This window comes from Balaenoptera ricei, chromosome 13 (assembly GCF_028023285.1).
Source record: "Balaenoptera ricei isolate mBalRic1 chromosome 13, mBalRic1.hap2, whole genome shotgun sequence".
Lineage (NCBI taxonomy): Eukaryota > Metazoa > Chordata > Mammalia > Artiodactyla > Balaenopteridae > Balaenoptera > Balaenoptera ricei.
The window spans coordinates 6,117,914-6,135,303 of NC_082651.1; the positions used below are offsets into that span (position 1 = coordinate 6,117,914).

Below are 17,390 nucleotides of genomic sequence, written 5' to 3' on the forward strand. Positions count from 1 at the left end.
AGTGGTCCTGGAGCATCAGTAAATTCACAAAGTCCACTCTGATGCCAAACTCGAAAGAAAGAGATGAACTGCCCAAACTAAGGCAGTAAGGAATATATTTGGTTACTTTTAGCACTCGGGGATTGCCCTGAACTTGCTCTTTTTAGTTTCTTCTTTGGCCTTGAACTTTGAGTGTCAAAAAAAATTCAGCAGTGGGCTGCCTGTTATCCAGCGTCGTTCTGTAAAGTTACTGTTAAGAATTCATGGAACAGGAAGGTCAATGGGAGCCAGAGGCCTCAGAGAGAAGAAGGTTTAGAGAAGACGGTGGTGAAGCCTGGCCTGCACGCTGCTGGGCAGGAGGCACCGTTGAATCCAGGCAGGTGGACACAGAACACGTCAGGATAGGAAACCCAGACACTGGGGACCAAATGGAACCTTGCGTGATTGGCAAAGCGAATGTTCATGTTGTGCAGTAAAGACAGAAAAGCAGTCAGGCCGAGGGGGCCCGGGCCTGACCACACCACCCCCATAAAGTGTAGGAAGCCCTGGGGCTCTTGAGCAGGAGAGGAACGGGACAGCACATGGACGGTGATGTTCCCAGCGGACGCTCTGAGCCCTGCCTGACGCAGACAGAACACAAGGTCCATAATGAAGTAGAAAAGCACAGCCGCAAAGATGTGCCCCCGCGGAGGAGCAGGACGGCATCGGGTGCTGACTGGCCACAATGCCCACTACCCAGCGTCAGCCTGGCAATACACTGCACAGCGCCGGTCCCCTGTGCTGGAGCCAATCTGCCCCCTCGGCCCGTCCCTGGGTGCAGGGCAGACACAGACCGCTCAAGCCCCGGCCAGGTGGGCACAAACGCGGGTGGGAAAGGAATAACCTATTCTGGTTGGCAAAAACCTAAACAAATGTTTTTTAAGATGAAAATAAAAAACAGGTTTAATACCTTTCTCTCCTCTCTTCTTCCTGGTCCGGTCTATATGGTCCTTAAGCTGGATTCTAACCTGCCTTTCATTTGGCTGATCCCTTATAAAAGGATGTTTCAGAAGCTGCTCTGTGGAGGGCCGCTGCATGTAATTCTTCACCAGGCACCCTTCTATAAAACTAAAAAATTTCTTTGACCTAGAAGAGGAAGTAAAAAAGATCATCAAATTTCTACCACAAAGAGCAAAGCTCCAATGTATCAGTAACTTACAAGCTTGCAAACAGAGCAGGGCTTCAGAATTCACTGTGAACAACGCTGCAAAGGCACAGGGATAAAACAAGGAACAAAGCAGGGACCACGGGGCCCGGAGCGTCACTTAAACACGGTTTAGGAGTCACACCACACACAGGGGGCCTCGGAGGCAGCTGGAGTTACTGCTGCTTTCTGGTCATGTAATCACGGGGTGGAGGAGGCAAGGGGGTAAAGGGAGGTCTTTGCTAACGTGAAGACGGCAGAGGAGAGATGGCGGGATCCTCAAAGACAAGGACAGACACAGAGTAAGAAAGGGAGCCGAGTAAGTGACTCGGGGCTTGATCCTGTCACTGTGATGTTTCCATCAGTTTCAGACTGGTTTACCTATCAGTTCTCTATGCTTAACGTTCAGAGGCAGAAATAATAGTGCTGAGGGGAGCAAGGACCCTGCTGTTAACATTCACCCCACCAGCCACTTTATTTTTGCCTGTTTCTCCATTTCTGGCTCACAGTGACCCCCTCCCTAGCCTTGGCTGACACACTCTCACCCACCCTGTCTTTTGAGACTCAGCTCAGACACCCTCCCATCGGTAAGCCTTTCCCGGCAACACTGCACCCCGCCCTCCCCAGGTCAGGAGCCTTTCCTTTGGGGTTTTCTGCATGTAACACACTGCACACTTCACATTTATGTTTCTGTCTCTCCTCCTGGTTTAAAATGGTACAGGTCAGGACTGGTTCCTACTTCTCCATTTGTCAGCAATGCCCAACTCTGAGCATGTAGACTACAATGGGTATGTAATAAATTTTTGTTGAATGAATGAGTTATTCAGTCTTTAAAAATGTGGTTGAGAAAATTAGTTCAGTCCTTTCCAGTTATTTCACTGCTTTTAAGAATCATTTGTATTGTCTTCTGTTTCTACTCAGACTTACTATTTTTGTTCAGTTCAACAAATATTTATGTGTCAACGATGTACATTTGTTTATGCTAGGCTCTGTAAGAGATACACATAGGAAGTAATGTATGTACACACAATAGCGGATGTATAACCAAACTGCGAGGAAGAAAAAAGAACTACTGCCGACAGTGGAGTGGGTCAGACGTCAAGAAAAAGGAGGATTTCTGACATTCCAAAGATGGGAGAGAAAAGCCATTGCTCCAGAGTGACAGAAACCACATGAACAAGGTAGCAGAGTACTAGGGAAGAGTGAACTGTTTTCGGATACTAGTATGAAAAGTGGAAAAGGGTAAAAGAAATAGGTCAGGGTCAGCTCAGAGAAGGGCCCTAAAGTTGTGACTTTATTCTATGGTTAAGGAAGAATGCAGAAGATTCTACACAGCAGTGATGGAATGCTCTTAGCACAGAGATTCCCAAACCCCACTGCCCACAAAGATCACTGTGGGAGTTTATTAAAAATACAAATGCCTGGGTCACTCCTCAAACCTAAGAAACTAGAAACTTTGAGGTTGGAGCCCTAAGTTAAAAAATTCCAAAGGGATTCTCATGTGCCGTGTACAGATCAACATCTGAGAATCGATGATCTGCAATGTATTCTTGAAAGTCGATGACCAGGTTCTGCTGAAAGAGAGTTTGCTAATCATCTTTTAAAGGCCACTTCTCCAAAAACAGTCGTGGAAATTTACATCTGGCGGACAGAAAGACAGCAACCGTAAAGGAAGAAGGACTTGATGTTTGTAACCCTCTCCCCGCTCAGAACACCGGGGCAAAATGAGGCGGTGACATAAATTGCTGAGAATGCATCTGATCAAGCGCAGTTAGAGGAAGTGTGGTGGAAGAGCACAGGCAGAATCTACTGTCATCTACATCCGTCTCTTTATCTCACTGTACTATACACACGGCGGTTAATGCAAACCTGCAAGTCATGGACAGAACAATCAGAGTGGGGGCCGACTGACAAAACTGTGAAATACCCTGAAGGTGGAGCATCAGCTCGCTTTAATAAAATCTGACAGAGAAAAAGAAAGGGGAAAGTGAGCGTCGTTCAGTTCAGCATGAGCCGGATGAAGTGGTACCCAGCCCCGCAGCTTACTCCTTGGCGACATCTACTGTCCACATTTGGTTTCCCAGGGCTGGCCACCCATGGACGCCCCCGGTTATCAAGTTTTAACATAGGAGACCAACCGGGGCTAAATCGTTGCAACCGTCCTGCCTTAAAGAACCTCACCAATTACTGGTAAGTGGAACCAGACGACCTCAGTTCCCCAGAGCTGAATGTGGTGAAGGACGGGATAAAGGAGGAAACCCTGCCAGCAGACAAAGGTGGGGAAAGGATGGTGAAACGTATTGGGGAAAGGATGCGGAGGGCAGGGAGGAGCAGGAAAGAAACGAGTGACGATACACGTGCGTGTCTACACCCACGGATGGGAGAGAGGCTCTAGAACGACCTAACAGCCGGAAGACCGAGTCCAGGACAGAAGGAGGCTGAAATGGAGCTCTCTGGCCTATTTCAGAATCAGAATCAAGAACCTAAGAGGAGACAACACCACCTGGAAAACTCATGAGAACAGTTTCAGAAAGGAAAAAAAAACCCACAGTAGGTAAGACAGACAGCAGAGCCCAGGAAACAGGAAGGGCAGAGGAGGGAGGGAGGGCCCGAGTGCATGAGAGCCTGAGTGCAGACAGGAACCGACAGGAAAGGACTCAGAGGAACCCTCGGGAGGAAACAAGTGGGCAGAATGCTCCAGCGAGAAAACAAAGCACTGCCCTTTCCCTCCGAGATTTTAAAACTACACCAAACCAGCGTCACCCCGCACCGCTGCGCTTCTGAACGCTTTCCTGCACGGAGGTCGTCACCATCTCCCTCCCCGGGATCAATTCTGTTTAGCAGATGCACAAGGAGGGAGAAGGAAGGGGGTGGCCCAGGGAGAGGACCCCTCCTCCAGTGCACGCTGCTGGGATGACAGGGGCCCATCTGACTTCAAAGTTCTGCAATAACTACAGCAAACCCTTCCATGGATTTTAAGACACTACTTCAACTGACGAACTACAAGTCAACACAGCTTTGCTTCTTCGTGTAAAGATGTTTAGAAATATATTACACTGAGAGGTAGGTTTAGGTATTAAAACGGAACCTTTTTCTTTAACGTGTTGGTGTTTCATAAGGTGGCTTGTCACTATTGTATCATTCAGGGACAAATGATCAAGAAAAAGAAACATTAAAAAATAAAGCGATACAACACTTTTTAACTGGTGTTTTGGGGCACTGGCTCGTGTGTTCTTTTGGACTCAGAACGGCCAGAATTCTGCCTTGAAGTCAAACTAGAAAAAGGAACAATTTTTTTTTAAAAAAAGGAAAAGGACAGCAACAACAGAGCACACACAGCTTACCATTTTTTGGACTTCAGCCGGGGAGGAGGGTTTCTGGGGATGAGAAACAGCGCTCTCATGGGGTGCATGTCACAGAGAGCTGGGGAGAGGAGAGGGCGTGTCAGTACGTGCTCAGGTCACTCATTCTTGATCTCTAGGGGCGCACGCTCTGCCCAGCGTCCGATCGGCATGCTTTACGTCAGGCAGTCCACACATCTAGTTACACAGCTGAGGGCGTACCCTGAATCCCCCACTTAAACACAGCAAAATATGAGGAGGACAAGCACGACGAGAAGAACATACAGTTTCAAGCAGACATTGGAAAGTTTTCATAAATCAAAGATAAATATTGATTCAACGTCCTAAAGGAGCTAACAGCTTAAGTTTCTACACCATCTCTCAGATGACAATGAGATAACTTTATTTTCCTAGGGTTGTTGTGAGGATTAAATTAGACTCGGTCGTAAAGGCCTTCACACAACGCCTGGAACACAGGCGCGTTAAGCCTTCCAGGAACGCTCGCTGCTGATTGTTAGAGCGAGTGTGCCTATGGAAGAGCAAAAATGGGGGGCGCCAGATAGGACTGTTTAATTCTGTGCAATGACTGCCTCTTCTCCGATCACTTGCCCAACGAAGGCGTGTTAGGTGCATGTGTACACACGAGTATGTCACATCAGGTATTTCCGAGTGTTTATTTACCTTCACGAGACTCTTACAAGGCAGCTGGGAAATGGGGGCCAAAGGAAAGGAGGGTACTGTTCCTGCCGTGAAAGAGAACCAAGACAAAGGGCCAGGCAGTCCTTCCCCGTCTCGGTTAAGGGAGCACGTGGTGATCAAGACAGACGGCCGCTTCTGCAGTGCAAACTAATCCTTAGCTGTGGGCAGTCTTTTATCATTCATTCAACAAATATTTATTCAGCAGCGACTATGTATCAGGAAGTTATACATTCTTTGTATACACTTTTTTTAACGGGGGACGAGCAGAAAATGCTGTTTTTCCCTTTGCTCTCTGAAATTCTACCCTGTTCCTGATTAAAAATCAATGTCATGAAGTTGTCATTGATTTACTCCAAAGCAGAAGCAAAATTTCACATAGATAATACTGAAGAAAGTTATTCCACAGATAAAAGGTTGTGCCTCTATTTGTAAAGTTAAAACATAAGTAATACTGAAATTTCCTGTGGTAGGACCAGTTTCACTGAATATTAAGTTCAAACTGTAAAAAGAAAAATTACTCTGTATTATCTGACATCAGAATAATTTCAGGTCACACGTCTGATTACAACTTAAATAAAAGATAACGTAGCCCACGGACCTCATGGAGATCTTCAAAAGGACTAATGCATGCCAAGAATTCCTTTCACATCGAAAACTCCACTGTATTTATGATTCCTCCATCTGAACGCCCCGTCCGGAACAGTTTCATCCACGCAGCCACTCTCTTTGAAGCCTTGAGACTAGGTTTAAGTTACACAGAACTGGGCTAAAAAGGAACGCAAGCTACTTACGGGGAGCGCCTTCTGCCATCTCAATGGCTGTGATGCCGCAGGACCACAGGTCACTCTGCAAACAAAGCGGGATGTTAGGACACTGTCCTTGCTGTGAGGCCACCAACTCCCCACTGCTGATCATTCACACAAATGACTCACTTGCATTCTTTGGGGTACGAACCAAAAGGAAGTTCGCCAGGAAATTAAAAGCACAAACACATCTGGAAGAACACCTTCCAAAAGAATGAAAGATGCAATAAAGATAACACTGATTGTTAATTAGAACTGTATCTATGATTGAACTAAGGTGGGTCCCCGTTACATCCTCTCCCTACCCGCCCACTGCGGGCTCTGCAGTTCATTTCTTTCCAAGCATTTGATGATTTAGACTCCCAGCCTAGACAGATGTTTACTCTTATGTTTTATGACGATATCTCAAACTTAACTATGATGTTAAACGTTTAAAGGCTAGAAAGTACTCTTTATGAAAGGTCCTCAGAAGAATTAATAAAATCCACCCTCGCTCACTAAACGGAATCATGCTGCCACGTCTCTCTACTCTTCCTTCAAACTTAGTCAGGGGTGTGAGATAAGTTAAGTGCATGCAGTCTTTTCCTTCTGATTCCCCAAAACATTAATTTTAAAATTTGAATTTTACTCCTTTTTTTTTAGGCTATGCCATGCGGCTTGTAGGATCTTAGTTCCCCCACCAGGGATCAAACCTGTGCCCCCTGCAGTGGAAGCGTGGAGTCCTAACCACTGGACCACCAGGGAATTCCCTAAAATTTGAATTTTAACTTTATCCCCTACTCAAATACAAGTTCCATGGGGACAGGTATTTTTGTCTGTGTTATTCACCTTTGTATCCCCAGAATTGTGACTACCATGTGGTAGGCATTCAATATACATTGGATGACAGATGAGGTCTTATCAGCTAATTTCTTAAAATCCAAACAAGATTTTCTAAAAGCAGATAACAGATGGTTTTTCATCATTAGCCTTCTTTTGTTCAGACACTGTCCTAATAAAGAAATTACTTAAAGTTTATCAGTTGAAGGGTTTTCCTAAATAACCTGTAACTATGCTATGGAGCTCAAGCACATATGTTTTATTACAGGAATAAAGATAGGCCCATGAACTGCTTGCTCCGTTATTTTTCCGGAGTTTTCTATACCCTCAGGTACAAAGAGCAATTCACCACCTTAACCAGAAACTAATATGGGCGGCATCCGTGGCGGGACCACCAGGCGTTCACGCTCCCTGGGGTGATGCAAACAGACCACAGCCACCTCCTCTCAGGGGATCCTGCTGAGGCTTTTCTCGATACTGATGGAGCCTCTCCAGTTCACAGAAAACAAGGTAAATGACATTACAGAGACTGGAAAGGTGAAATTCAGAAATGGTGGAACACTGCCCCTTCAGCAAGTTGGTGTCATGCAGACAGCGGGAGCTGGGGGAGAGGGTGTGATATTCTTCATTGAAAGATACTCAACCACCAGACAACCAAATACAACGTCTTGTCCTATACTGAATACTGGTTTGGACAAACCAGGTGTAGACGAGCTGGGTCTAATTATGGACTCTGCATTAAGGAATTACTTTTAATTTACTTAGGTATAATATTTTGGATGCGTTAGAAATGTTTTCAAATTTTAGAGATACATAATGACATAACAAAGAGTGAAAACTCCTAAAGTCTATAATCTATTTGAAAATATTTCAGCATATAAAAACATAAAATAAATATTCCTCTCCACCATAGGCTTACATTGAGTTCCAGTAGTTGGGTATTTGTAATAAATACTAAATACATCAGCGCGCTGTAAGATAGGAACTCAATTGTGAGTATCATTAACAGGTGCATCAACCACTCTGACTCATTTACTTAAGGCAACAGAATTTTTAAGTAGTTTTTACAAACATATTCAACCCGAGTCTGATGATCAAATATGGGTTTTACATCAGGATCAGAAAGTGCATTATTGATACAAGTCCCTAGAGGTCACTCTAATAGTCTACATATATTTGTGACCAAAGCAAAGCTGCAAAGCTCTTTAACAACACTCTAAAATTTCACACAGATGAAGCTATTGCTATATATTCTGACAGTATTTTTAAAATCATAAATATGTTTATAATATACTCTTCAAGTTAGAAAGAATAGCAAACAGGGCAGAAGCACTGAATTTATTACTCAGGACAAAAAAATTTCTACCAACAACGGAGTGACACACAGCCCCACCCCACCTTGAAAGCAGCATCGTACTTAGTAACAGAACAGGGGTGATGCAGAATGGACCAAAAAAAAAAAAGCCTCAAAATACTGTCGCGGCAGACGTGCCCCTGCAGCAGGGGTCCACGTGGTCCTCCGTGAAGCAGCAGGGAGGGGGACTGGCGGCGGAGCCCCACCCGCAGGAAGGCAGGGCCGGCGCCTCACCCTGTAATCATAGGTGGCGTCGGGGTTCTCGTCACAGGCGATGACCTCGGGAGCCATCCAGTACGGGGTGCCTATGAAGGTGTTTCTCCTCCCCACGGTTCTGTCCAGCTGAGCACTCACGCCGAAATCCACTGCGGCAGGAAGAGGAAGGAGGGGAAGTAGAACACAATCAACAAACCGGTCAACGGCAAGGTGAAGAACGTGAGGATCAGAGGTCTTCGGAGCAAACCAAACAGAAACACTGCACACACTGCAACCTCCCACCAACAGGGGTAAGAAGCACCCTCTCCAGGGCCAAGCCACCAAGATGGCAAGACGCCCAACCAGCCTGGGAGCTCCCGGGGAAGCTGGGCCCACCATCACCCTGGGCATCGCAACAGTGACCACCAGAAGGACTTCCGGATGAGCCAGGAGCACGGGGGAAGGGAGCCAGGAGCCAGGCTAAGCAATAAGCCCAGCTCCCACGTCTTAGATAAGACAGAAGGAGAAACGGGGTAACGTTTTCAGCTAACCGCACTCGGGCAGGGTATTAGATCACGTGGCACGCCCATCACATACCAAGCTTCACCTCTGCGTTCTCGGTCAGCAATACATTCTGGCCCTTGATGTCCCGGTGAATCACATGATGGATGTGGAGATGCGCCAGTCCCTGAGCAGGAAAGACAGGTCTGGATTTAGTTCTGTCGCTCTAAGTGAATAGCCCAGAACACACCCTTTATAATAAAGTGTGCACACAGGCCAAAAGTTTCTGTGAACATACGGTTCAACCTCAGTGCATTTCCAGCAAGACATCACCAATGACACCACACAGAGAGAAGCACCCCCAATCCCAATGGGTCAGGGCCGGGTTACCACTTTCTAGCTGCTCCCCAACGGCACGCTTTCGATGACCATCTGCAGTGTCTCTGCTGTCGTTTGTGCTATTTGTGTACAGGGTGGTTCCTTTCCCACGCTGCACGCCTATCTTGCAAATGGGTGACCCTGGGGGTAGATCTGAACTACACGCATCCCAGGGGAAAAGCAAAGGGCGAGAGTGGGTTTTAAGGTTTGGCCCTTGAATCCAGCCTGGTTTTCCCACCAAAGAGCGACAAACTGCTAGCTACTGATCGACCCGACCTCCACCCCACGTGCAAAACAATTCTGCCATCAAGAGAGCTTTATGTTCAAATCAAGTATCTTTCTTTCCCAAGGAAATAAATCCTACTGGGCATACAGCACTTTTTGATGACCTCGTATCTGGAACGAAGCCCAGAGCATGCCTCTGATGAGAGGTGGTGGGAGAACAAAAATCCAGTTTTCATCCAAATATGGTCAGAAAGACCAAAAGGCATCATTCTCACAACTCATTTACTTGTCCTGACTTTAGCTAGAGAAGCCAAATCTAGAGCCTGCCTCCGTAAGCGACAAGCACCCTATTAACTCCAAAACGTCTCAATTCAAAAAGGGTAGATTAGAAGTAACGATTTATTTGATTTGTCCTGTTTAACTTCTTTGTGGGGTTTTATTGTCATCATTACTTTGTAGGATATGAATTAAACGTTAACAGCTGCCCTAGAACATTAATTTTTCTAACATGGGGGTTTCTAAAATCATTTACCAGTCTGCCTGTGAAACAGAAGAGAGCTTATGTGATGGCTCTGTGTATTTTTCCAGCACACAGGATGTGCAGTGTTATACCACAAAGCACCAACTAGGGGGAAAAGCACTAAAAATATATGGTATCTTCATGGTATCGTCAGGAAGAAACTCCCTCCTTTCAGCCTGGTGTACCTTTGAACAGCGGAAGAAGAGATGAAAAACTGCAGCTTCCTTCTTTCGTAATTCCTACTTTTATTACTTCAGTTCATTTTTTATTCTCTTAATGTTCAAAAACCCCCCTTCTTACACTTTCCAGAATTATCTTAGAAGCAGACGTTAAGTACCACATCTTCTCAGACGAACGTGGCCTGCCTGCACTCTGGCTCCTGTCGAGCAATCCCCCTGTCCTAGGGCTGCGGGTGCCGCCTCTGGGAGGGCCCGCTGCTGGTGTGTCTGCCAGCTCGTACAGCGCGCGAGCCCGAGCCGCGAGGATCTGCGCAGCGGACACGGTCTTCCCGAATGAAGGACCTGGGAGGGAGGGCGCGTTCCACCGCCCCCGCCACGGTGAGCCGCAGTCCTTCCTCTTCAGCAGAGATGGCAAGTCCAGTACACAGGCAGCGTCCGTCCAAGAGCAAATGAATCAAGGTCCACAACTCGGAAACACGGTCCTGTAAGTCCGTCGCATTCACAGGATGAAGCAGCAGTCAAAGGCCGTCTTCGGTGCTGGTTGGGAGAGGCTGTAACTGCCCACGCTCAGGATGATCTATGCTGGTTTCTATGAAAACGTGAGGCTGCCGTGTGGATGGTGACCATGGAAACGGGCCGGAAGGAACACGCGGCTTCGTGTCTCGAGGCTCTCGGTGGGCCCGGAAGAGCTTTTCTACTGCCGTCCGAGGCCCGCGTGCCCACAACTCTCAACCTGCTGAGATCTTCACTCCGCAGCAACTGACCCTACCGTCCACCAAGGAATGAGGACGTCTGTCACCACAGAAATCAGCCCCCGGCATGCCTCTGGGACGCCCTTTCCTTTCCCACGAGCGGCCTTCTCACCACCCTGCTCTCTCTTTCCCAACACTGACTCTCGTGACCCGTGACGAACACACGAGTGCATGACACCAACTCTTCCAGAAGCTTTTGTTTGAGGTTAGTCCATTTAGACGTTCGTCGTAGGAAAAATTCCCATCCTAGATGAAGTGACGTGAAGGAAACTCTCGTTTCAGGTGCCCACGGGGGCGGAAAACATCTGCTGCATCTTGAAAAGATGTTCGTTGAGCTACTATGTTCGGCTTGATCTGGGGCCTCAAGCAACCTGGGCTTCTTTCAAAACATGCTGTCTTGAGTTCAGTGGTGGAAAAACAGTTGTGTACACTTAGTTACCTACCCACATGTTACATTAACTGATTCCTGACACTAAAACTCATTTACTTCTCATAATAATGGTACTTCCTTCATAGGACTGGGACCTAAATTTTACATATGCAGAAAGTAAGTCTGGAAAGTGGAGTAACTTGGCAGGGGATGTGCAGAAGGTAAGCAGCAGAGGCAGGACTCAAATCCAAGTCTACCTCACTTGACGTCCACGCTCTTAGCCACTGCTCTCTCCTGCCCACCCTGAGTTTTCGTTATCAAGATAATAAATACACCTGCCCACTCACTGAACTCCCTCACAGCAGTATAGGGCAGGAGGCTTAGTTTCCCATGTTAAGGCTTCTATAATAACCATAAAAGAATCTTGATATTTTTATAATGAAATTTGAATGTGATGATGAGAAGACGGGGTCTCCCATCTCACCCTCTATAACTGGTTTTCCTAAGGGCGTTGTCTGTTGTCAAGGGCTCTGTAAACTATCTAAATAAAAAGAAATTCAAACTATCTCTGAATTCTAGACGGCATTTTTTAAAACCTGCAGTCCTCTATGAAACTTAAACGTAAAAAGTGGAGTAAATTTATCTATAAATAAAAAATAAAGTAACTTTTTTTTTTATTAGTGACAGAAACATAAGAATTAGATTCCAGTTCAACTCCATAGTCTTTATTTTTAAAATGTGGTCGGTAAATGAAATCCAACCAAGTAATTTAAGTGTGTAATTGAGGGGTAAAGTAGAGAGAAAAACTGTGCCAGCTGACCAGAGGGAAGAGGCCCACTGGCAACTCACATGCAGTTTTCAAATACGAAATTTTCAAACAGTCTGCCTGTGCTCTCAGGACAGCTCTACTACTGAAAGGAATCATTTAGAAGCTGCTCAAACAGTAGCCAAGAACTTGCTCTGACATCATAAACCAGCTTTCCAATTGGCTGTAAATAACGTTAAACATTAGAACTTCTCCTCATAAATACTGCAGCAGATTCTAACAGTTAATGCCGAAGTCCACAAGACGATTTTGAAAGCCAGCATACAGTGCCATTAATATTGCTTTATAAGCTTAGACACACAACTCCCATAAACACAAGAGTTAGAGATTATTTCTCCTCCTCTCCACTCTGATTTTCTTCTTCATAACTGCAGGATGAATTCAGGGAAATACCAAAAAAAAAAAAAAAAAAACTATTCTAAGTCTAGTTTCTTTGGATACTTGCCAGGCTCAAAACCATGATGTGGCTTAAACTATCAAAGCCAGCTGGTGATACAGAACCCTTGGTTGTCACGAAAAGAATAACCTGTACAGGTCGCAACTAACGCACAGAAACCCTCGGGGCTGGGCAAATGGAAATGGAAACACAAGCCCACGGCTGGCTGCCTCAGCTGCGCCCCGCTTACCCTCAGGATCTCCCTGGAGATGTAGGCTATCCAGTCTTCCTTGAGCGTGTTGCCCTTGGTGTTCTTCACGAGGTCTGTGATGGACCCGGCCCCGCAGAACTCCATAACAAGCTGGAGAGAGACAAGACACGCTGTGGCCAACACGTCTCACCGGTGGCCAGAGCATCACAGGTGTCAGCACACACCCGGGTAGGTCGTGGGGCAGTCTAACCCCCCTCCTTTCCTAAAGGTCTGGGCGCACGACCACTGTGGAGGCACCGAATTCCTGAGAGCATATCTCATCGCACCCCATCTATTCGGCACGGACATCTGGTCCAGGAGATCGGCGTCTGCATGTTCCCCAGCGCAGCAGCCCGTGCAGAGGCCCTGAAGCCCCCCTTCTCTCCTGAGCACAGATGCAAGTGGACCGTTTGCTCCGAATCAACGCCCAGTCATCAGAAATCTGATCCAAATACTCCTTAACAGGCTTTCCAACTTGCCAGTGTCTAAAATGTTCTATTTTCCACACATCGTGATTCTCAAACTATTTTATATTAACTGGGTTTAGTACAGTTTAAAAATAGTTTTAAAATTTCTCTTGAAAAAGAGAAATACTATTTTTAAGCAGCACATCATTTTTTAAAAGACACTATTTACAATACCTAAATGTTTCAACAATACGAACACAAGTATATTTTCAAAGTACTTAGAAAATAAATTGAGTGGAACTATTCTAAAAATTTAACTGTGTTTGGATAGGGGCAATGGAAATAAAGGTAACTTGTTTCCCTTTTACTTTCCTAACTTTGCAAATAGTCTCTAATGGCTTTTGTAAAAATTAGAAGAGTGTTCACCTATCTTCCTGCCCTATAAGTCCAGTACCTTTGGCATAACGTGATAACCACAGATCTGACACTATCTCGGTGTCATCATCTTGAATAGAAATGTATTCAGTAAGAGATACGGTTGAATATGTATAAATTCTATAAATTTCCCTGGAGTCCACTGTTCTTAATAAATTACTGATCTAAGTTTGTTTTCTTGCAATTTGTCTCTCATTCCAACCTAGTAAAGAAAGATGCATGTAGTTGAGATTCCACACTAATTAATTTCCATAAAGGTTTTATCACATTGCTTTTATTTTCAAGCTACTAATTTCCTTGCTATTTTGTTACTTTTTTTTTTTTTTTTAATGTGCCATTTTATTCCCAAAACACAAAGTTAACTCTTTTTCCTGCAATGTGAAATCAACACCAAAATAAACATTCAGGACACCTTCCACTGAGAAGGCCAGGGAAGATACCAGATGTTACCCCTTTTTCTTTGCTTTTCTCTCCCCTCCCCCCTCTGGAAGGTTCTTAATGCCCTTTTAAATACAATCAAAGAGGAAACCCCACAGAACGCTCAGGAAACGTCAGCCTACCCAGAGTTGGTCATCGTGTCCTGGGGGGCTCTTTTTGATGAAAGCACCGTAATACGTTGCAATATTTCTATGATGAGAATATTTCTTCAGCATATTTATCTCCAGCTTGATTTCCTCCTCTTCATCCTTAAGAAAAAATAAAAATAAAATGTGCAGCTTTTGAACGACATGCAGGATTTTACTTTCTCCACACGCAGGCAATCAGACGTTCCCAGCCCCTCCAGCAAGGGAGAGACACTTTACCCTTGTGCCAGTAATTGGGGACTTTCGGGGACGCATCCTTTGAAATGCGATTACAAGCTCTGCAAGAAGAAATACAAGCACAAAAGGTAAAGATGAAACAGAAAGCAGCAGGAGCAGAGGGCAAGTGTGGCCTGGCTCTTCCACGGGCCACGCGACCCCAGGCAATTCACTCCACTTCTCTGGGCCTCAACTGACTCACCTGTAAAAATGGGAGGAAAAAGGAAACTGGCTGATACGATTTCAAATGACTAGGAAGGGCTGCTTCTTTTCTAGAGAACATCTGCGGGTATAAATCGTCCGACGCACTTAAGGCAGGGAAGGTTCACCTCTTAGAGCCTCACAGAGCAGCGTCACCCTGGGTCGGGGCCGGGGCCAAGCTCAGGGGCCCTGTGGTCCTGGACGGACAGCGCCCCCTAGAGACTCGGGCCAGTCCAGGAGCCCGGAAACACAAACACCGCTCAGTGGCGGCAGGTTGTCCCTAGACCGGCCTCATCCCCCCGCCTCTCGCTTTACTAAAGTAAGATGAGCAGAGGAAGAAATGAAGCGTCTGTGTGAGAAGATTAGAGGGAGAATGAAGGGGACAGGTGGCGACAAAGGCCCGGGAAATAAAAATAAGTTGCTCTTGTGAATGTTGAGGTCCCCGCCTTCTCCCACACCAACCCCTCCCCCCCGCCCCGGGGAAAACCGCGTCTCCGGGGGCGTCCTGTCCCCTGCTGCACACACGGACACGGGGAGAGGGTAACGCCAGACCACCTGCAAAGAGTCATCCGAAGGAAGGTTTACAGGCAGCACGAGAATGAGAGGAAAGCAGAATTAAAGCGAGAAAAAAGAGAGGATGTGCAGGAATAGAGAAAATCTGCCTTGGTTAGAAAAGAGGTGTTTGAGGGAAGATAAAGAAGATCTTTGAGAAAAGCCTCATAACCAGATCTCTAGAATTCCCTTTATTTCATGTATTTTCAACGGGAAATGATGAGTGCTTCCCTGAAACCTCCTGACTTTTCTACGCTGACACACTCCTTCCACTTCAGCTGATATCCTTCCCTCTCCAGGGACGACTCAGGGATTCTGAGCCGCGTAGGTGCGTGTGTATGCACACATGTGCACACGCACACACACACAAAACCTACTGTTGCAGCCTAGCACCTCCGAGAACCTTTCATAAGGCCTCACAGACCTAAAGCAAGTTTGGTTTGCAAACACTGCTCTTAGGGCAACATCATTAATTAGATATTAACAGTGAGACCAAATGAAAAAAGAAAATGTCTTCTTAAAAACAACTTTCAGTTGGTCATTACTGCTTAATAAACCCAATACACACCAAAACATGTAATCATCCGACACCAGTGATTCTCATGGCGGTGGCTTCCAGCTCGGTCCAGAGACATAAGTATGAGAATATTACAGCACACAGATGACAGGCATGGTTGTCATGTGACTTTGGCAGATGATGACATAAATATGGAGCAGAGTCACATGGCCAAGTACAGTCTAGACACTCGTCTGTGTAATAATTCTCATTCAAAACCCATATATATGTAAATCACACCAAATGCGTATGAATTTCAACGGCCATGGTTAAAGCAGCAATGAACAATGAGAGGCTGAACAACTAGGATAATTAACTAGCTTAATTCTAAACAAAACCAGTGCTTAGCCTGGCTAGTATCACACAATCACACACCTCTATCTGGGACCTTTATAGTATAGAAACTTTATACTATCAGTCATAAAGGGGCGACAGCTTTTGTTCATACTGGGCACAAGGAAGCACGCCCCAAGCGGAACTAGGAAGCCCCACCCATCCGCAGCTTTATCTTATGCTCACGTTCGCGCCCATGCTGTGGAAGGACCACCACCTGCCGGCACAGGGCCCTGCTCTCGCTGGATCGCAGCTCACGGCCCGCGGCCCCCAGTCTCTGGGTCCCTGGGCAGCCAGGAACACCCCAACGAGGCCTGTCGAGACGGACACGTTCCTAACAAAAATGAGCGCGAGTCTGGCCATAGCCTCGCCCCTGCTGGAAGGGAGGTGCTGTTACTCCAGGATTAGAAAGTCAACTAAAGGTTTGATTTTTTTCCTCTTATCCAAAACCAGTAAACCTATAAGGATGTGGGGTACAAAGACTACACAAAAACAAAAGGAACAATGCTGAACTAGGATAGGGAAAAATCAATACACTACTGATTTTAATTTTCTGTGCGAAGAGCGCAGCCACTCACTTCATGCGGTAATGTGTGCCTTTCCGGACGGAGGGCGGGACTTTATTGCTCCAGCCCTAAGCCTTCCTACCGGCCTCCACCCGCCCCCCACGCTGGCTACGTCACCCCAGGGTCTTTAGTCCCTGTGATGTTCTGCCAGTAGGTTTCACTTCTGGACAGAAAGCAAACGCTACCTACAGTTCTCCCACAAGAAGCTTCCTGAGCAATAATTAAGGGTCTTGACATATTGTGACTGGTTTTGACATAGTTTTTCTTTTAGTGACAAAAACCAGTGTCTTCCAGGATCTAACTCGTTCACGGCTCTGTATAAGAACAACCAAGACCCTCCATCGGCAGCTGATGTTTTTGGAGCCCGCGGAGTTAAAATCCTCACACATCTTACACATCTAAAGATCCCCATCGGCTTATATGCGGTACTGCTCACCGGTGTGAAAAGCACTTCATATGCACACGGGTAGTACTGCTGGAGGATCATCACGGCGCAACGCATCTCCCTGAACCTAAGATGCTGCTAGACAGACACCCGATCACTTTTCGTAACGAAAATATGATTCACCATCAACCATAAGACACAGGCTGTAACATCTTTGAAACTGGGCTGCCAAGTTACAAACAATGAAATATGACATAAGAACAGCTTAAACACAGTTTGGCAACAGCTTTTCTAATATGACTGAAACATCCAAATATTTTCTGAAAATACAGTAATCAGATCAATGTCACTTGCCAGAATATTTCCGGGGTCTTAAGTAGTCAAATCCTGGAAGCAGATGAAACT

The 17,390-nt window shown here is 46.0% G+C and overlaps 1 protein-coding gene across 33 annotated transcripts in view; it reads right to left on the minus strand.

Annotated features, from left to right (window-relative positions):
• Positions 1-17,390, minus strand: part of MAP4K4 (mitogen-activated protein kinase kinase kinase kinase 4) — a 170,622-nt gene that overhangs the window by 45,005 nt on the left and 108,227 nt on the right. For all 33 annotated transcript variants that reach the window (XM_059943100.1, XM_059943084.1, XM_059943072.1 and 30 more), the window contains 7 exons: positions 14,153-14,278; positions 12,751-12,861; positions 8,971-9,061; positions 8,413-8,543; positions 5,994-6,048; positions 4,507-4,585; positions 929-1,104 (listed from right to left, as the gene is read on the minus strand). In XM_059943100.1, the coding sequence (XP_059799083.1) occupies positions 929-1,104; positions 4,507-4,585; positions 5,994-6,048; positions 8,413-8,543; positions 8,971-9,061; positions 12,751-12,861; positions 14,153-14,278 (769 nt within the window). The remainder of the gene's footprint in view (positions 1-928; positions 1,105-4,506; positions 4,586-5,993; positions 6,049-8,412; positions 8,544-8,970; positions 9,062-12,750; positions 12,862-14,152; positions 14,279-17,390) is intronic.